At 42.4% G+C, this 21,001-nt stretch overlaps 1 protein-coding gene across 2 annotated transcripts in view; it reads left to right on the plus strand.

The window, feature by feature from the left end:
* The window catches only part of COLQ (collagen like tail subunit of asymmetric acetylcholinesterase), a 43,810-nt gene continuing 22,809 nt past the window's right edge, over nt 1-21,001 (plus strand). The window contains exons 1-6 of one of the 2 annotated variants that reach the window (XM_075745897.1): nt 1-211; nt 13,134-13,246; nt 15,058-15,159; nt 17,834-17,878; nt 18,610-18,636; nt 20,320-20,391. In XM_075745897.1, coding sequence (XP_075602012.1) covers nt 106-211; nt 13,134-13,246; nt 15,058-15,159; nt 17,834-17,878; nt 18,610-18,636; nt 20,320-20,391 — 465 coding nt within the window. In that variant the 5' untranslated portion in view covers nt 1-105. The remainder of the gene's footprint in view (nt 212-13,133; nt 13,247-15,057; nt 15,160-17,833; nt 17,879-18,609; nt 18,637-20,319; nt 20,392-21,001) is intronic. The other variant, XM_075745899.1, reaches the window with a different exon arrangement.

Below are 21,001 nucleotides of genomic sequence, written 5' to 3' on the forward strand. Positions count from 1 at the left end.
AGAGGCAGAGAGCAGGCAAGGCAGAGAGGGAGCGAGGGTAGAGAGAGAGAGATCCCCAAAGCAGCCCTGCGCCTCCGAGCTGGAATCTGCCAGGGCGCAGCCAGCATGTTGGTGCTCAGCCCGCTTGTCTGGGGATCTTACCTGCAGCTTTTCTTCTGCTTTGCTTTATCTCAGACTGCGTACGTTGACAATGTCTTCTCAGTTTCAGCAGGTAAATGGCTTTAAGTCTTGTTACTTTTCCTTGCTCGGAGCTCTCTGCACTCTGATTCTCGCACTTTCCGGTGATTGGGAACACAGGAGAAAAAAAACAAATTCCAGGTCTCGGTGGAGGGATTTTGCATTGCAGACCTGTTCTACCACATGCTGGGACATTTTGTTGCTTGGTTGATTTTGGTTTTTGCTTTATAATTTCTGGTTCTAAATCCCTCCTTTCCCCATGAGACATAATAGACAAGATCCTCAGCTGCTCTAAAATGTTTTTTTTTCCATTGGCTTCTATGGTGCTGTGCTAATTCATGGATCTGGCCCAATTAGTATATTACTTGCATGTCTGCATGTTTCTTTCTATTTTGGATGAGCTTAGGTAGATTACAGCAAGGGAAAGAAAATGAATCTCAATGTATATCTGCTTCTATAAATAAAGCCCTGACCTCAATGAGCGCTGCTGGAGTCCGACTGGATGTTAGCAGAATAAACATCATCTGGCTCTGGCTGTGACACTAACAAATACTCGGATGACTTACATAGCAAACAAGAGTCCACTGCATGGAAAATCCCTGCTAGGCAAAGGCAAAACAAATTAGCTGTCAGCTGAGCCAGGGCACTGGAAATCCCACTTAGTAGATTTTACAGTTTCATCAGGAAGACTTTCCTTTAGCCACGTTCTGTGCAAAGGAAGGGGAAAGTTGGCGAGAGCTCTGACGCCATCTCTCCTTTGAGGAACTTTCACCAACTTACAGCAAATTGCTGTCTCCCACCTTCCGTCTGTTGTTCTGTATCTGTCACTAGAGATGCTTCTAATTAACATCCTGGATTCCTTCAGTGTCACATTTGTGATGATTCAACTGAGATTTGTAGGTCAAGGTCAGCTATAACTACAGATCTGCCCCGTGTCTTTCACATGAAGACGGTGACCAAAAGGGTGCACATTTGAAGACTGTATGTAAAATCAAGCTTAGACATGAATCTAAAGACACACAGTCTTTCTCTCTAATGTCTCTGGTGTGACCACAGAGCCGGATGGTTTACCTTCAAGATATTTACGAGAGAAGGGTGATCAGGAGGGTAGCTTGTATGAGATGATAGATTTCTGCACTATGTAACAGTATGCATGATTTCTTCTAAGGGTTTTTTTAAAAAAAATCTTTTAAAATGTGTGAAGCTAGTGCTCTGTATTTCACTCACAATGGTTTGAACAGTCCATTCATTTAAAGATATTCAGATAATAATATTCTGAGGGCCACAAGAGTAATGCAAATATCCTTTGAGTAAAGCCCTATAGCATTTAATAGCACAGCCATTACAGTTCTGTAGTCATTTCAGATGATAGCTTTTAAGATAACATCTAGACAAGCCTAATGTTTGAAGATGTACATCCTTTGAAAAAAAAAAAAATTAATCCATTCTTGTGAGCCTTTAGGAACTAATAATTTTTTTCTGCTAAGGTCTATAGGATACTAAAAAGCATTTACATTTATTATCATTTCTGTTCAGTAGGTATGCTTTTGCCATTATGCTGACATTAGCTAATGCTGAGGTACAGGAATCACCAAGATTTATTTTCTCTGATATATTCCAAATTGCTTTGAGATAACATGTAAGTTATTAGACCTCAAAATTGTTTTGAAGAGCTTTACATTTATTTGACACTTGTAGATGCTGCCCAGACAAACAAGAATTTCATGTTTCGATCGCCTGCATGGCCTGGCCTTTCTCCTGTGGCGCACGCTTGTGTGCCTAGAGAAGCCATTTAAACTGTCCTCTTAAGAAATAACAGTTCAACAAAAAACTTTCCCCTTAGAAGAGGAAGGACTTATAATCTCTGCTGAAAACATAGTAGAAGAGGCAAATATGAAGGAAAATGCCAGACTCTGCTCTTTACAGTAGCACATTTTGCACGGCGCAGCCCCTGGGGCTTGCCTGCGAGAGACCCCAGGGCTCCTGGGGCAGAGACTGCAGCCGGCCGTGGCCCCTTCCTGCTCCATCCCCACAGGCCGACAGCTTCTGGTTTCAGGCCCGGAGAAGGTGTGAACCCGATCGGGAAATCTGGTTTGGAACGTGGCAGTTTAGGCAAATCGCCACCCCGCACACCGCTCCGCGGTAAAGCCCCGTGCCATGCTCTTCTAGCCAAGCCACTGAAAATCACCTTTATACTCAGAAAGCTCTTAGCAAGGCTTTTGTCACAAACGTATTGTAAATGATTACTTGATGTTATGTGGAAAAAATAACATCTGATTCAGTCATAATCCCCCAACCGCAGGGCTGGATTAACAACCATACTTTGGTGAGCTCTTACATACCTGTGTGCCATTATTACTTGCTAATTGGGGCTATTTGCTATGAAAAATGACATAATAAAAAAATTCCTGTAGTGCTTTGATTGCATCTGCATTTTAAGAAACATCTCCCAAGAAAAAACCAAGAAGTTCTCTATTTTCTGGTGGAAATCTCACTGTGGATACAGAAGATGAATTAATTCAATTTAAATTCTCAGTTATTTTAATTGTTTCTCAAATGTTTTGTGACTGTCCACTGAGTCAATTATTTGTATCTGGCACCAGAATGTAATTTCACATTTAAAGAATGGATTTCAGCACTGTACTTGCAAACTCTAAAATTAATCACTTTTAACAGTGAGGATGTTCTTAAGCGACAACTTGCCTTTCCTATAGTTGGGAAAATACATTTGGGTATTTTCCAGGTATGTCCAAAAACTTCTGGGCTAAAAGTACTTTTATTTCTCTCCTTACACATCTTTGCATAGCAACAGGTCACAAATAAAAAGGTTTACAGGTCACAAAGCGGTAACTAGAGAGCAGAGGTAAACAACCAGCAAGGGGGAAAAGTGGTTGTAGAATAGTGGGGGAAAGAAGAATAATCTGGATTTTGTTTTGCTGCTAACTCCGCTTTATAGTCTCATTAGCCTCAAGCAACAGTGCATCCTTGTTTCTGGAAGTATTTTAAATGTCATGTCAGCTCCAAAGAGTTGAGTATCCTGGTGCTGAAGCATCATTTCTGGAGGAAATGCTTCAGGGAATAGTATTACCGCACACTCAAGCGTGTGGCAGTGAAGACCCCCAGGGGTGGGTAGCTCAGCACGCCTGCAGACAGCAGGTTTCTTTTGAGGGCAACCTGTCATACCCACTCTTAAGCTACTGTGTTTATGGGGTCCTTTATAACCATTTTTCAGAGCTCTGCTCTACTGAGGTTCCTGCACTGTGCACTTGAGTGGGACATCTGAGTGCCTCCGCTGTTGCACTCATGTAATAAAAACCAGGTGTGAATTTTGTACTCATTTTTAGTAGGGTTATGTGGACCAGTAAGAACCAGCCTGGAGAAAACCACGTTCCAAATTCAGGTAGCCGAAAAACTCTCTTCCACTCCCTCTCCTTCCTTCTCCTCCCCTCTTTTACTCATCCAGGCTGAAGGTTTCTGATGTTTTATGGAGAGATGGGAAAGTATTTAAAATACTAGCCATAGCTGGAGAGAAGAGCAATATCTTAATGCTTCTTCTGACACAAACTGCCTTTTACACATGCCACAAATTTATCCCTTGATTGAATCTTCTCCTACAATCAATACTGATACACAGCCCTATGAAAAGAATATGGTTGATTAATTTAAAGGAACAAAATGGGACAGCAACGTCTGAGCACTATTGGCAATGTTCCTCATGCTTTCTTTGCCTTTTTCCCATTATTTGCCCGAAGAAAAGGAATGTCACATTTTACTGGGCAGGTGGCACAGCCTTTTTGAATCAGGAAAGTGTAATATTAACCCACAACCAGACCTCGGATGGGATAGCTGCAGAAAACAGTTCAGCTTTCTTGTGGACCGGCGCTGTTGGAGCAGGAAGAGCCGCAGCGATGGGCAAGGCGGGTTGGGAATGTACAGGGTGACAGCTTTGGCTGGGCAGGGCAGCGAGGGGCCCCTGGTACCCCCTGTGTCGCTGCTCTGCGGGGAGATGGCGTTGTGCATTTGTGGGAGAGACAGTGGGAGAAAGAAAATGCAAAACCAAGTGGTGATTCCTGACATTGAGGGAGTCGGGCTCCTGGCTGGGTTTCTGTAAAAGGAATATCTGACCCCGTCATCAGGTGGGGTTTTTCCCTCTAATGAAACAACCTGCAGGAACCCTAAATATTGTCAAATGGACAGCAGAGATGTCAGACAGATGGGTTTTGTTTCTAAGGAGAGTAATTGTAAAAATTATTTATGTAAAATCACTAGGGAAAAAATGATGAGAGTGCTTGCAGAAGTAAGAAAGACGCAGAAGGAATTTAAAATAAGACCAACAGTAAAAGGTGGAAGACTCCCAAAGACAGCAGCCAGAAGCCACTGGGAAAACAGCCCGAAAGGTGACTAGTGAGCAGGGGTGAATCTTTCAGGGGCAAAAATATCAGTGCAGGGAAGAAAGCCAGGCTCTGCTCTGGAAAGTCAGCATGGGCCCAGGAGGTGCCCAGCATCCTGACACCGTTGGTCATGGGTTTTCTCATGGAACAGGCATGAGCAGGAAAGCTTTGGTTAGATTAAAATTTCTGATGGAATGAGCCACTGGCAAAGGCTACAGCTTTGTTAGAAGGAAACCAAAGCATCATTGGCCATAAGAGAAGGCAGTCAGCTGGCTGTGGATCTGGCTGGGCTCAGATGGGCATTTAAGTTTTCTGTCTTGTTTGTGGCTCACAGAAGCCTGAAAGGGAAGCAGCAGGTTCTTTCAATAGAGTATCTATCTCTTCAGTTACAATAGAGTATCTATCTACTTCAGTCTCTTAAAGTAACCTTGGGATTGGCCATTTGCACTTGATAGCCCAAATGAGTGGCTAGAAAGATAAGCCAAAAGAAAGGTTGTCTAGTTGTTACCCTTCCAAAGTGATAGAGAAGGGAGTTTCTGAACAGCCTCTGGGGAAAGGCTTGGTAGCAAAATAAGGTTCTAGCGTGGTGTGGTTACTGTCGCTTTCCAGTAAACGGGTCTTTAAAATAAACACAGTTACATTGAAGAAACACCTGATTTGACTTTATCTTTAGTTTCTCCCCTGGTAGATACAACCCGTGAGAATCCCAAATTGGGTTTCCTGCTCAGGTCAATGTGGATAATGCTCAGGGACGAAATTACCTTAGGATTCATAGACCTTTCTCTGGTGGCATATAGTGCAATGTCTGTGCTGAGTCAAGTGAGAGCAGAGCAGCCACGCACAGCCTGCCCATGACTTTGTACCTGCCCCCAGCTTCATGTCGGGAAGGGCGAGGGGAAGGCTGATGCACTCTGCAGTAGCAAAGGACCACCAGGAGGTCCTGTGAAATTAGCAGTAAACCAGTGAGTAGAAGCCCACTTGATCCTGTGTGTGAGGGACAAGGAAAGGACATCAGAGGCAGTTCAGGAGGCTGTGGCATTTGCCTTGCAGGAGTGAATAGAAATCAGAAGAGGACACAGGCACTGGTAAGGAAGATGGAAGCTCGTTATGACAAGGTTCCTTAAGTACAGCCCTGGGGGTCGCATACAGGAGGGGAAAGGAGCTTCTGACCTGCTTGTGGCATTACTGGATGACAAGGTGCTTCGTTTATGAAAAAAAGTTCAATGACAATAATGCAGACAAGGGCAAAAGGCTCAGTGAAATTGTGCTTAAGGTGAATATCATGAACATTCATTCGCTCAAGAAAATGCATGTCAAAGGACCAGGCAGTATCCCCCCCCCAACCCCCGCCATGTTCCCCTGTTCCCCCTGGTTGAATACAAAGGCCAACTCAGTTGGCTTCATGTGGTGAGCTGATGTGGGCAGAGGCATCCTGAAACACAGAAGCCAGGTTTGATACCTGGACGCCTGAAGTGCAGGAAGCTGGGACTACACCAATAGTCAGTTCAGATTTTTTTTTTCTGGGGCAACACTTGTGTTACAAGTAAGACAGGAGTCCAACTTGAGGCTGTGGAAGCTTCTCTGGAGATGCAACCCAAGCAAAGCCAGTATTTTTCAGGTAGCTGTTGTGCGGTGAACAAGTTCTCCTGCTGTCAGGGACAGAGGTCAGTACAGGAGCTGGGGCAATGCTTGCTTGGCTCTCCAGAGCCTGCTCCTAGTACAGACAGTTCATTTGTGGATTTGTCCCAAACCCTTGCACACGGAGGGAACAATCTGTGACTGTTCCAAGGACACCAAGGCTTCTCATGGGTGGGCTGTATCAGCACAGGAGCACTAGCAGCATGATTGCAGCAAGAGAAACTGCTAATCTTGGTTAAAACTATAGAAAAATATAATTTGTGTTTATACAGGAGGAAGTTTGTTGTCAGGAGAGGCCATGCATCCCTGCAGTCTAACTCTCAGTACTAGGAGTGCGTGTGATTGCAAAATCAGGGGACGTGCTTGGCTGTAATGCAAGAGGTCACCCAGGACGTGTCCAGGAGAGCTTGCTGGGCACACAGTGAAAGCCTGGGAATCTTAGGGGTGGGGCGCTTACCCAAAGAAAGGAGATGTCTAGTGTAATGGTTAAAATGGAAGATGTATTGAATGTGTTATAGATCAGTCCTAGGATTAAATGGAATTTTAGCATAGGAGACGTGCTGCAGGTTAGTAGGTAGAAGAGAGCTGGGAAAGCCCATCAGTTTTAGGGGGAATACTTTGAGGAAGATCAGAAATAAGCAAGAGAGAAAAACCCCACAGGAATTAACAGACACCAACCAAGATGTTTTGTTTCTTCCCTCGTCCTCTCCAAGGAGTCACCGCTTTAATGAAAAGGAAGTCGGGGAATGCTTTCTGTAGTCACACGACTGTCATGGTAAAAGGGCATTTGGGATGAGAAGACAGATGTAGGAAGAATGCAGAAGAGGACTGAGGAAGTGGGAGAAAGAGAAAAGAAGCTGTTAACCATTTTTCCCAGGAATGGGCAAAGTGCGTATGCATAAATACATGTGCTGGGGAATGCACACAAGTAAGGGGAGATGCTTCGTCTAAAGAAGGCAGTGCTATAATTTCAGTTTTCTTCTTTCTTACCCAGGGAAGTGCTGATGGATTTTTTTTTTTTAGCTTCTTGAACAACAAAGTTAATGACTTTTTACAATACCAAGCCAATAGAGAGTTATTTTTTGTGAAAGGCAGTAGAATAAAGTCAGCTGGGTTGTGAATCTGTTGCAGCAAGGGAATCATGAGGAATTGATTTAGTTCATGATAGTAAAGTTTCAAAGAGGAATTTGAAGGTGTTTCTCTGAAGTCTTTCTGAGCACACAGCAACACCCGCAGTCTCAGAGGGATCGTCTGGGACTATCTGAGCATACGGTGGAGCAACATCAAAGTCAAGTACACGTTTGATCCTTGCCAGCCCTGACAGATTATGATCTTGCAGTTGCAGAAGGATGGTGCTGGTGTCTCTCGGCTTTGTTGCTCTTGAGCTCACAGACAAAGCAGGAGAGGGCTGCTGGCAGTGAATGGTACGCAGAAGTCTTTTGGGGCGGAGGCAGCAGCCATCTTGCATTGATCTTCGGGGTTTCAGGCTCTTCTACAGGTTGTAGTAGGTTCTTAGGCTTTAATACTCAGTGTATTTCTAGTATGGTTCTGGTGTGACAAGCAGTTGAATTTTATAATCTGGTTCATAAAATGACTGAGGGGAGACACTGTGATTTACCAGACTGAAACTCTGTTCCTGGTATTGTAATTGAGCCATCCGTGACTTTGGGGAGTTGCTTAATTTTTCTGTGCCTCAGTTTCTCACGCACTGAAGGGGAGTGCGTAGACTTGTGAACATCATTTACCTGTGTCCAGAGCTCTGGACCTCTGCAAATGGAAGGCAATAGAAGGAAAATTGCACAAAATAGCCCTGTTGTGGTTATGGGGATTTACAAGCCGTGGATTTATTTTGTAAACCTATTTGTAACAAACTGAAGTGTTCCACCCTTCAGATTTTATTGCGAATTTCATGTTCTTGTGAAACTGGAGAGCAGAGCCAACCCAAGCAAATGGTCCTCTCTCTGTACTGATCTGAGAGTTGTCCTGCAATCAGTCTGAAAGAACAGCATAGAATCTTTCGGCATACGCATTGCTCTCTTACACGCACATACACACAGATTAAACGCCTGAAGTATTTGTGTATAGGGACCGAAAGGCCTTTCCGTCACTCAGAAATCTCACAGGTCCCTTTGCTTTCCTGTGTCCTGCCGTTTCTGGAGTGTTTTTGAAGGCTGACCTGCAAAGGTGCAGCTGCCTACCAGTTACCATCCGGGCTGTGCGGGACTCACCGGGGCCTCGCTGCCTGTGAGCACGCAGGAGGAGCTCGGAGATGCTGGGGGACGCGGGCTGAATACGAGGTGGGGACGGAGGACAGAGCGTCCTTGCTCCCCTCTCTGGGTGAACACCGAGATCCGCCGTCCAGGCAGCGTGCCAGGGTTCCTGCTATTGTCAAGCTTTTCGAACGTCGACTGATTTTTAAATAGCTTTATTTATTTATTTATTATGACAGCTCTGAGTGAAAGCCAGCTAGTAAAGTACACATTGCTCCTGCCATGGCTTGTAACCACTTTGGGGATTAGAAACAGAGTACTGCCAAATTTTTATGAGGTTTTCTTTGCTGAAAAGAAACTTGCAAGGTTTCGGCTGGACTTTCTCATTTTCTGTCAGAAAGACGGGGAATTAATTTCTGATCAGTTTTGCTCTGTTCCTTTAAGACTCTGAAGCCCCATTTAAACAGGAGGAAACCAGAAGCGGGCGAGAGCTGCAGTCCCGCATCTCCTCCCGTAACTCCTGCGGGAGCTTCACGGGTCACCTCCTCCTCCTCCACAGAGGCACCATTACCTAAGCTGTAAGGCTTGATATATTTCCTTGGGATATTCACATTAGCTGTTTTATAGGAAAAGATATATTTAGACCATAAGGCTGAAGTTCAAAAGGGTACTGAGAGAGGCAGACTGTTCGCCAACCTGGCTGCCCGACCCGGCTCCAGACACAAACTGTATTCCTGGCTCTGCTTGTATGTCCGTAAGGAACATTTTGGGTCACAAAGCTTGATAAAACACATTTTAAAGAACTATGTATTGTTAATGCTGATGTACATCTTTGGGGTGTCTGGCTTTCAAAAGGCACCTTTCACAAGCTCTGAAACTTTTCTAACTTATAAAAGTGCCTCAGCACCTTGCAATAGATGTACAGAACGGTACCGGGTGGCTGCTGCCTGTGGCGCGCTGCTCTCGTTGCAAGGAGGGTAAGAGGAGCCTGAATGAACAACAACAAAGCAGATTAAAGTCTCAATTTAAGCTGGACAAGCCCACATTCATTAACTGACTAGTCTGCCCAACTTATTTATTATTAATTCTGAGCGCCATCCAAGTCGGAGAAGCACCTGTGATGGGGCGTCAGCCATCAGAGGTCTCCGTCTAGCAAAGTCCTGCCCAACACAAGTTGGACAGGCCACCAGCACTGCTGTCGGGGTGACAAGCCCTTGGACAGCAGCTCGGCTTCCCAACAGGGCTTGCTGGATGAATGTGGTCACAAATTGGAAGGGAAACACATGTTAAGTATCTTTTTCCTTTCTTGTCCTTTCCTCCTGACAGTTGGCCTACAGCTTCATGATTTTAGGATAAAAGTAACTTTCATGGTTTACTTATTATTTTTTTGCAATTAAATCCTGTAAATCTAACCTGAATGCAGGACAACACTTCTCTGGTACCTTCAGCATTGTAGGGTTGAAGGTCATCTCTAGGAGTGGGTAGCTCTAGGAGGGCTAAGAGACCTACGAGCCCCTCTCTGGGGGACTCAGCCTGGGTGAAGGCTTCTCTCTGCCTCTGCATTGGACCGTCTCGGATCAGAGTTCCCACCTTCCAGCTATGGTCAGAAGCAAATGGTCTGCAGGAACAAAATGCAACTTTGCAACAGCTTATTTAAAATATGCTATTTTCTGAAGCAACCATTGCCAGTATACCCATAGATTTATACAGTCACTTTCTTGAATTAGCTTAACATATAGCCTGGACTGTAAAAATAATTTGAGTTTGAAAATGATAAAAGACTTTGTATTTTAAAGCTCTAATAATTTTTATGTTCTCTGAAAATGATTGCCACTTAGACAACTCCTATAAGGAGTTTTAAATTTTATCTTCCTTCTTTTCTTGAATATGTTCTTTGATATTGAAGCTGTTGAAAGAGCAGTTTCCATATGAGAAAATGCGCGCTCTGCGTAGGCAGAGTCTTCACATTTCACAGAAAACTGACAGTCCTATTCTTGGGCTGAGATTTTTTCCACTGATGGGGACTGGAGTATTCTGAAGCTCTGTTTAGCAAACAAAGGTGACCTGGAGCCTAAAGATATACATTGCATTTGCAGAAAGCCTGTAAGCCTGTGAAGGTAACCCTTTTGTGATATATAAACCAAGCCAATACGGTAATGGTTGTACATCTTGGATCTTTCGCAGTTACAAAATCCATACCAGTGAAATGCAGAAGATCACATTATAGCAGTCATACCTGTAGTCACTCTGTGACTCATTTTTTTGCTCCCTCATCTATCATATCTACCTGCTATAGTTGATGGTGGGAGGTCCTTGGGTCCAGGACCAGACTTCTCTTAAATATTTGCTTTACAAGTCCACCTTCCAAAACATAGCCATGATTAATGATGGAGTTCCTGAAATATTAACTACCTACATCATTATAGAATTGATAGCTATTCTATATAATAGTAATAGTAATTAGATACCTTTTTTTTTCTTTTGTATTGAGATCAGTACATGCTATCACTGTTTATATCAGCAAACCTAAATTGGGTTTCAACCTAACTTGTGGTACAGTAGCTTTAGAATAAGACTATAAAGGCTGAAATCAATGGCTATTTTGCTATCAACTTGGTTAGCTATAGTGTTTTTCACAATAAAAGCTGTTCCACAGAATTTCAGACTTCACTGCCAAAAAAAGGAAAATCCCAATATTTTATAACCCAGGACTTGACTTGACTTAGAAGGACATGAGAAGTATCCTATTAAAGCTATAGATGCATCTGTATTTAATCTTATCTTTGCAAAATATTTAAACATCATCACTTTTTCTTTCTTTCTTTCTATTTTTTTTTTTCTTTGTGAGCAGCAGTTAAACTGCAGTAGTGCCTGGTAGTGATCTCTTAGAAACGAAGCCACATCAGGCCTGATATTCTTATTCCTGTTGAACGATAATAATCCTACTGAAATGTAGCTAGATCATGGAATAATATAATCCTAAGAAAGAGTGATGATATTGAAATGTGGCCTAAAATAAAATAATAATCACGTTTTATATCCTGTTAAATTACAAGCTGTCCATTGCTTTAATAATATGCAATTTAGTCCCAATGCAATATGTTTGAATACAATCCTGAAATGAAGAACCACAAAAGTATGTGTGGTAAAAATTAAAGACCGGAGTTACAGCTGCATAAGAGTGACTGAATTCAGGATAAGCCAATACAGAACTTAACTTTACATATCTTTGTATTTTATTGCTTGTGTGAACTGGAGACAGGGGAACTCAAACCTTTGCCGCTTTTTTAAAGGGCACTGGTATTTTCAGTATGTATTTAAAGCTATAAATGAAACAATATATCTCTATTTTTTATTATAAATCTTCTACCTTTCTCTTAAGTTGAAGTTTTTGGTTGAATTTCAAACTTGTGAGGAACGGTTGAGAAAGAGTCTTCATTATGGACCCTTTCAGACTTTAATTGACTCATATCTCAAAGGTATCATTGCGAATAGTGTTCTGATAGAGAAAAAAATCCGGATAACATAAACTACCCCTGAATGCTGCTGAATCACACCCTTCTGGGCAACTCTTTTCTGTGCATCAGGGCTGAGAAATCGCTGTCTCCATTAACGTGGGATGGTGGAACTGATATAATACATTTTCTGAGACATTTGAAAAACTAGAAGTATCTCTGTCCCTTAGAAAATTTGCCTTACCTTGAGATGTGACTAATATCCAGCCTGCAATTGATTTGCACACAAATCTAGCAATTTTGTCAAGTTTGTCTTCCTAGAAACTTAATTTAGAGATTTTCTATTAATACCAGATACTTCACCATAGGCTTTTCTTCCTACTGTATTTGGCTCCCTGCCACCCGTCGGTTCACAGACACCCATTCCAGCTGCCACTAGCCAAAGGAAGAAACCAACAGACATAAATAAATGTTTGCTGTCCTGGGCAAAACCTTTGCAGAAGGCTCCCACCCTGATTAGATATGTATTTCCCAAGGACTAAATAGATTCAGGAAAAAACCCCACAGTATAACTGCATCATCTACACATTCTTTCCCTGTGAATCTTTGGTCACAGCTTCTTATATTGTTGATGGAAGTTTACCTCTTAGAAAAGGTTAAATACATTGCTGAATACGACTGAGATCCTTCCTTACCGGTCAGTCGGTGACAAAGCCATCATCAGCTAAATCTGGTTTGCAGAGTATTTATTCTTAGGGATGATGCACGAATCAGAAATAAGGCAACCTGATTTCAGTCCCAGGGGAAATATAAGCAAATGTGCTGTGGAGCAGCTTCCCACTCTTGTTGTCACAGAAGTGCCTGAAACGATTCAGTCCACAGCGAAGGTTGGTGGGCAACATCACGGAGTGCTTCCTGGGGGCACATGGGCTCTAATGGGAACCAGAAGATGCTATTTCTTTTGCAACAGAGGAAAGATAAAGCAATAAATATTTCAATCTATTTTCTAATGTTGCCTATCTGAAATTTTTCAAAATCAGCCTGTGTCATAGCCACATCAAGAGCTTAAAAGTCTGCATAGCAGCACAGGAAGGAACTTACAGATTTAAGGGACCACTCGGTTTCTTAAATCCCTGCTTGGATTACAGTGTTATAATCAATGCACACAGGCATAGGGAAATCCCGTGGAATGGAAACACCTCTTATTCTGTAAGAAATGTTTGTGGTGTTCAAGACAACAGATGAGTGCTTGTGTTGAACAGATGTCCCTTGTTTGGAACAGAAGAAACAGCTCAGTCGCAGAGCGTGCTGCCTCCTTGGTCCTCCTCCGCCGCCCCTGTTTCCACCACCGTACTTCAGGCACAGCTGGAGCACTGTAAGTGTGGCCCGGGAGCCTTCCTCTTCTTTTTAGATGACTTTTTATCTATGATAAAGTCCGAAACATCCTCTCGAGCACTGCTTCATAGCACCACTCAGCAAACCTGTCTGGCTATGTTGATATAGCTCTGTTTAGGACAATCATTCAACATCCCAGACCGGGGCTTGAAGTAAATCTCAAATAGATGAAGGAATGAAATGAGGCTGGGTTTGTTCAGGCAGTTAATTCAATTAACTGAAAATATTCTCCTTACTGTGTTTTGGGAACTTTCTTAGGGTAAGGCAATCCTGAACTAAAGGAAATGGCAGTGCAATAAACCAAGTAAGGACAGAGGGGCAATTTTCCATCCAGGGTGTAGATTATGTCTGTGTCCTGTTTTGCATCACATTTGCCTTACCCAGTAAGTGAAATGAAGGCCCCGAAATCCTCCTATGATTCCCACCATTTCATTTTGCAGAAAGAAGGATGTGTTTGAGTTGCCAGTATGGAGTTTTCACTCACCCACCTATGCACAGCCCTGCTCTGTATGATATGTATCCATACACATATGTTAACATATGCAACATACAGGATACAATGGGTGTATGATATAGCAGTGTGCCCAATTGCTCTTATTACCAGGGTCTGGTAATTCCAATGTGTATTCCATCCTAACACAAAGAATTTTTCTACCTACTGAGTAACTCCCAGTTCTTAATTCTACTATTCATTTACCATATACAAATACTGCAATTATTGCTAGTGTTATGTAAATAATGATTAGTAATATGTCTGACAAGAACTAACCCAAGAAAAAATACCATGTAGACTCCTCCATTGTCTTCAGAGAGGTCAGGATTGACCTCAGGTTGCTATTCCCCCCCAAACCAAAATCTAGTTGCCTCCCCCTTCCTCATCCCCTCCCCTCCCCGTCCCTTGATTTCCACAGAAAGGAGACCCAGAGACAAGATCTTCTTAGGAATGTGGTGTACTCCTTCAGTGAGGATGAGGTTGGGACCAGGGTCCCTGATATTGTCCCATGCAGCCCAAAGAATAATCTGAGCATAAAATCAACTTTCACACCATCTCCTCCATAAAAACATAAAATAAAATTAAGTAGTTACGAGGAGAGTGGGAGCCACGTGAATTCACTACGAGCAGTTTGTGCTTTGGAGTCTCTAGTTGGAGCTTTTCTGGAAAATGGCTTTTCACTTGGAAGATGAAGGTCAGTTGTGTTAACCCAGTGTTTCTGGCTCAGTGTTCACCTGCATTTCCAGGGGAGATCACTTTTGTCACAGGACATAAATAAGCGAGTTTACTCATGCAAGCCTAATTGTGAGGTCAAAAGATGAGACGTTCATTGATCATCAAAAGCAACGGCTCTGGTCTGCAGTGAATGAATGCTCACAGGTTAGTGTCTTCTGGAGCGAAGTTCACGCTGCCTACACCCTCGCTGAGCGTAGTCTCTATTATTAGAGCAAAGACGCTATTTTTGGAGAGGATCTGCTACTTGTAAAGCAGGATGGAGAGAGCAGGGTCAGGTCTAAGAATAGGCCGGGGTCCCACACCGGCTCGGAGAGGCGTGTGACAGCCTGGCTGCAACGTGCCTCTGGGAGAGGAGGAGGAGGAGGAAACGTGGGGCAGGACGCTATGCTGAAGTGCTAATGTTCAAGCATCCGTGAAGACCTTGTGACAAACCCTAGGCTTCTCCCTAAGGGAGCAAATAAAGTCTCCTGGGGCCGTAGTGTTTGGTGGGTGGTTTTTTTTATGCATTTCTCCAACAGGCTACATATGGCTGCATGTTCACTCGTATGTTTTATGTTACGTAGAAGCTGCTCGCCCTGGATGTGAAAGAGTTGTGTCAGGAGCTCCAGATAATACAGGCTTCTTTGCCTGAATTGGATTGCCCCGCAGGGCCTCCTGGCCCCCAGGTGAGTGATGTGTTTGTGATTGAACCACATCATTCTCTCACTTGCTCCAAGGTCCTTACAAAGCTGTAAAATATCTGCAATTGCTTTTTAACACTTAATAAGCATACCAAGCACTGGCTTAATTTCATTTTGCTATGAATAGGCATAAATCGTGTAGGCTTTTTACCCTATGTTTTCTCATCCCTGCCTTGCTTACTCCAGTTGGTTTCAAGTTCATCCTTCGTTTGTGTGGAGTTTTACAGTGGGTAGCACCCATCCAGAATCCCAGAGGTGCCATCACTTCCTTCAGAGGTTCTTTGCTAGTTTTTTTCTTTGCTTTAGACTCTGTTGTCCTTTATGTGAGGGAAGGAGCCCGTGGAGTGGATGCACAAGAGATGCAATGAACTTGAATGTTAGTGGAGTGCATCCCTGAGAAGGCAAATACCCACAGTAAACATCAGAGACAAGGAGGGGCAGTGGAATGGGATTCAGGAGATGTGGGAATCTCCTAGCTTGACCTGTAACATCTCTGCCTCTGACTTGCTAGGTAGCCTTGGGCCGGTCTTTTTGACCTCCCATTTAATTTTCTACAACTTGTACATTCAGAAATCTTCTGAGGGAGGTCAGAAATCTTCTGAGGAAATGGTCCACCTTTAGGGAGAAGGTTTTGGGGAACATCTCTGTAGTGTGGAGAAGATCACCTATCTGCCTTTCCATTTCAGTTTGTTCCCTCCAAAGAAAACAGAAACTTTTCCTGGAGAGGTACTTCCAGTTTCTCCTGGGGCACAGTGATCTTCCTCGAGGGCCCTGGGTGCCAGTTTTATTACAATACAGCTAATAGCAGACATGGCACGAGGACTTTTGCTGCAGCAAAGCTGTGACTGAGGCTTTGGCAGCCTGAGAAGTTAACAAGCACCCAAACACTATTTAAAAAGTATGGACAGTACATCACAGTAATGGTTTAGTTATGTGGCAAAAAGCTTAGCTTTAATTATTTAGAATTCAAAACTTCAGAAAGTATTTGTAAATAGTCTAGAAGTTGCAATGTGAAAACCACAAACTCTTGTTTTATGAACCTTGACTTTATTGTTCTGCCATTTTGTCTTTGCTGAGATGCAGGATGAGGCAGATTCATTTAGCGTGTGAATGATGAGGTGTGGAGAGAAGCAATGGGAAGCTTTGTTCTGTCCTGCATTGAGAAAAGTCTTCTCTGTGTTATAAAACAGCCCTGCAGCATGGCTGGCCATGATCCAGAGTTGCAGTACATGTAAAAAAAGCAGTTGTTATTTCAGTCTTCTCTAGACTGTATTTTTAAAAAAAAAAAAAAAAATCCTCTTAACACTCTCTCTGACTTTTATTGGAAGAACAGCAATATTAACTCTATTGTTTTACAAAGTCCATGGCTATAAATAATATTAATCTTGCAACCAAAGGATCTACAGTCCCTCCAAGAACATTTTTAAATAGAGTGGGCTGGCAGATTTTATCACAATGGCAGACAGTAGGGTGGGTATAACATGGTTTTGGCACTTTTAATTATAAATTTCAGGACTGTGACTTGTGATGGGATAATGTTAGAGCCAGCAGTCTTCTGGGCAATACTTTTATGACAATGGTCACTTGAAAAGAAATGCCACCATTACAAAAAATATGTAAGAAGTACTTCTGAATTCTTTTCTGCTATGGCTTACATGACTTTCAAAGGAGTTGTAAAAGCTCATACTGTTGACTCAGAGCTGAATCTTAACACTTTTTCATAAGAAGGAGAATTAGATTAGTAATGATATAACTCAGAGTATAATTCCTCCCATGTGTAACCTGAGGTAAAATGAAAGAAATAAGATAAAATTTGACTCTGACTCTAATAGAAGGCATTCTGATTTACAGTATTGAGAAACCTAAAATAACTCTACTGATGAAAATATTTGGAGTAATTTACAGGTATACTTTGCTCCTATTCATGTACAATTTGGATCACGTTTTGGACAATATAAGACAGACAGGATCCAAACTTGTAGTGAGTGATTTGTATAGTGAATCTAATGCTCCTCTAATGCAGACTCATGGGATTTTTTTTGCCTTAGTCATTCAAAAATAAAAGGTGGTCTGTGAACTGAAGCATTCTAGAAACAAAATTGTTTTTCCAATTTTTTTCTGAGATGGGATTCAAGGTCTCCCTGGATTAAGAAGTGTCCTGAAGGGAGAATCAGCCTCATTTGAGAGAGAGAAATATCTTCAGGATTCAGAAGTGGTGGCAATCCTCCATGTCCGTACCACATTGCAGAGCCCATCCCATGTGTTTTATGCCACTTCCCTGACCACCCCTTTGACTGACCTCCTTTGCCAGCTGACACAATGTCTCCATGTCCTCGTTGTTGCTAATTCTTCAGGACTCCAATAACTTCTCATCTTTCCTTTGCCCCAGGCCTTTTTTCTTGGGTTTGTTTGTTTGTTTTTTTTTCATTTAGAAGATGCCCCTGCAGTTCTCGTGTCAGTCCAACTCTCCAGCTTGCCATTTAGCGGTGACACAGACCTGGCATTTAGAGGTCATGTTCAAACGCCACGTCCAACACCGCAACCTTGGGGGTTCACACTGTTCCCACGTGACACCTACAGGGTCAAGGGTTGAGGGAAGACAGCCACCAGTGCCTCCTTAGTAATGCAGTTTAATTATAACATTTACTTTTCTCCCTAGGGTCCACAAGGAATTCCTGGTATAGTGGGACCAAAAGGGGAGAAAGTAAGTGTTTGTTGTTATGGAGTTTGGTATCTTTTTGAGGGGCAAAGAAAGGAGGGGGGGAGTGGTGTCACTTTTTTTCCTTGTCTGTTTAGTGCATGGTGGGCCTTATGGATGTGGAGATTTGCTTCAATTCGAAGCTTTGAAGCTGTGAATTGGTTTGAAGCTATAATTTAAAGCTTCATCTTTCAGTGTTCATTTTCAGTCTTGAAATATTTTTTATGGCTTCTCCGTCTAGAGCATGTGTTAAGAAAGTAGCTCAGGTGCACAAGTCAGTGATCGTACTGATCCAAAAGCCTCTGAACGCTCGGTCCCTCTGGGAGGACGTGAGAAGCAGAGCTCTCCCATGCAGAGTTAGTTGTATGGGTCAGCTCAGATATTAAAACTGACCTATATGTTAAGTTATGGCTTCAGATCTGCAAAGTATTTTCTCCATGATGATGCTTAAAGAGCCTTATACTTGAAGCTGGGCACATAATTACATGCTTTGCTATACAAGGGGATGACTGTAGATTTAGGGCTGAGAACACAGGAAAGACCAAGGACCTCTGTTAAAGTAATTCTTCTCATTTTACCTCTGGAAGCAAAGTCTTGAACACAAAGATATTCCCAATATTTTATTTTATTTTATTTTATTTTATTTTATTTTATTTTATTTTATTAAATGCATTGACTAATGAGCCACTGTGCTTTGTGTGGTGCCTATGAGACTAACGTGTTCCTTTCTCTGGCAGGGGGAGATTGGCAGGCCAGGAAGAAAGGTATGAACAAAGGTGCTCTCTCAGAAACCCATCCAATACTTGACACACAGCAGCTGTCGGAGAGGGGTGCAGACAATAGTTAAATAAAAATGAGCTAATGTTGAAGTTTAACTTGTTTGTGCTGCTCGCCCTGGTGCTCAGGGTGGATGGTAGGGAGCTCTGGGTGCAGGCTGAAGAGCTGGGCCCTCTGGCTTGGAGAGGGGTCCCAGCTGGTTTGAATTCGACAAATTCCCTCAGTCAGAGCATGCGGCTCTGGCCAGACAATTGAAATAGAGTGCGAAATTACCTGAACTATGTCTCTGTGGACAGGGGAAGCAGAGTACAGGTGCTATCTTAAAAGGTGTATTAAAAAAAAAGCCAAAAGCCAAATCAAACTTTTTACTCCTCCAAAGTCTAAACAAGGCTCAGCCAAACATCCCCGAAGGAGGAACAACTATCCATGATTACACTTACTAAGTTTTGGCACCAATGCAATATGCTGACTACAATCCTATGCTTGGTGACATATGAGCCATGATATATTGTCAAAAATATGTGCCTCTGCATGTGATGAAACAGAATACACTATCTCAGTCACTAAGTACCTCCATTTAATGTAATTAACTTTAAAAGAAGACAGAAATGCAGGATGAAATCAGAGATATGCAGGGGGTAGTCACTAACCAGGAAAAGAAGTACCCTTCTAATAATAGACCAAAGATTTTAACACCCTTCTAATAATATACAAAGGATTTTAACACCAGCTACCAATCAGTAATTCAAAGAAATACAAAACACATAAACAGAAGAGGTCTTTTTCTTTAATCTAAATTGCAAATGCCCTACAGTAAAGAAAAATATTACTTATATAAATGTGTTTCAAAACAGTCATGTTTCCAAGAGAGTCACCCACCAACCTACAAGAGAGTGAAAACCTTAAACACAGTACATCAGTCCTTACTCTTCTGAGAAAACCCGGGGCGGGGAGAAAAAAAACAGAAGGAAAAAAAAAAAGAGAAGTTATTCAGGCTGGAAATAAAACAGTATAACTTGCTGAAAGCTGTCTGGCTCTTAGTCCCAAATGTCATGATGACATTTCTAAGATCATATTGTCAAGTGGTATAAAGCAGTGCAAGAACACTAATCTGCAGCATTTTATGAGATACTCAAAGAGTATAAATAACTGTATGTATGTATGTAGTTATTGCTAGTCATACAGTAGCTAATAAAGAGCAATTATAGTTAGTAATATGAGAATGCTCAGAATAAGAATAATAGTAAATAAACCCAGGAATATCCTAGTTAAAGATTTGGTTCTGTTAATGCAAATTGGATTCGTACTGAATTACATGCAGGTCTTTTTTATTTACATCATATTATTAAATGAAAAGACAATTTAAGTTATTGATACTGGGGGTTTAGAATGATTATTCTGACTGCATGTGGATTTACTCCATAGCTGTTCTACTTATTTGTATTGGTTTAACCTGGCATTTCTGTGAGCCCACACTTCCTCCAGTATCATCAACACAAACTGGTTTATGAATATAATATAGTATTTTTGGTACTAAAAACAAGGTAAGGAATCATTTGCAGGTCTTTTCCTGAAAAGACTTTATTCCTCCATATCTCCTGTCTGCAGTGGAGGCCTGTGTATAGGAATGATGTTACGTGAATCATTGTAATCGATGTTTTCCGTTCAAGGGTAGACCAGGTCCCCCGGGTGTCCCTGGGATGCCAGGACCAGTAGGATGGCCTGGACCTGTGGGACCGAAGGTAAGACTAAAATTCACATGGGATCACCTGTTCAACATCACGATCTGAACACAACAGTTGTCTCGGGAAGTCTCTAAACCACTATTTGCTGGAGGCTGGGAAGCTGCAGCTGTGCAAGGACACTCTGTGCTTGTCCCATTTCTCATACTGCTCTGCAAAGACCTGCCCAGTCCAGGGTTGGGTCACTGCACCTTCAGCCTCGCCCCTGTAGCAATTCTTATGTTGATTAAAATACATGAAAGGGAAATTGAAGGTCAATCTAATGAAGACTCATTGATAACCACTCGTGTCTCACAGTCACATGAATCAGGGTTTCAAAATTGATCGTTGTCTTTGTGCCTATCCTTTAGGATGATCTCTTTGCCTGAATGTGTACTTCTTGGCAGCGTAACTGTATGCCCATGTGATCACAGGGAAAACACCAGGTTGGTGTCAGGGGAAAGAGATTATGAACCACATGGATTGCTGATCAGATCTTTGAAGTTCATTCCCATACAAACATTCGTTCCTGTGATTTTTTCATAGCCAACAGCAGAAGAAATGGCAGAACATGCTTTGCTATTGCAGAGTGGTTGCTTCATCTGCATATATTATTAAAAAGTCCTTTACT

Source organism: Balearica regulorum, chromosome 2, assembly GCF_011004875.1.
Source record: "Balearica regulorum gibbericeps isolate bBalReg1 chromosome 2, bBalReg1.pri, whole genome shotgun sequence".
NCBI classification, from domain to species: Eukaryota; Metazoa; Chordata; class Aves; order Gruiformes; family Gruidae; genus Balearica; species Balearica regulorum.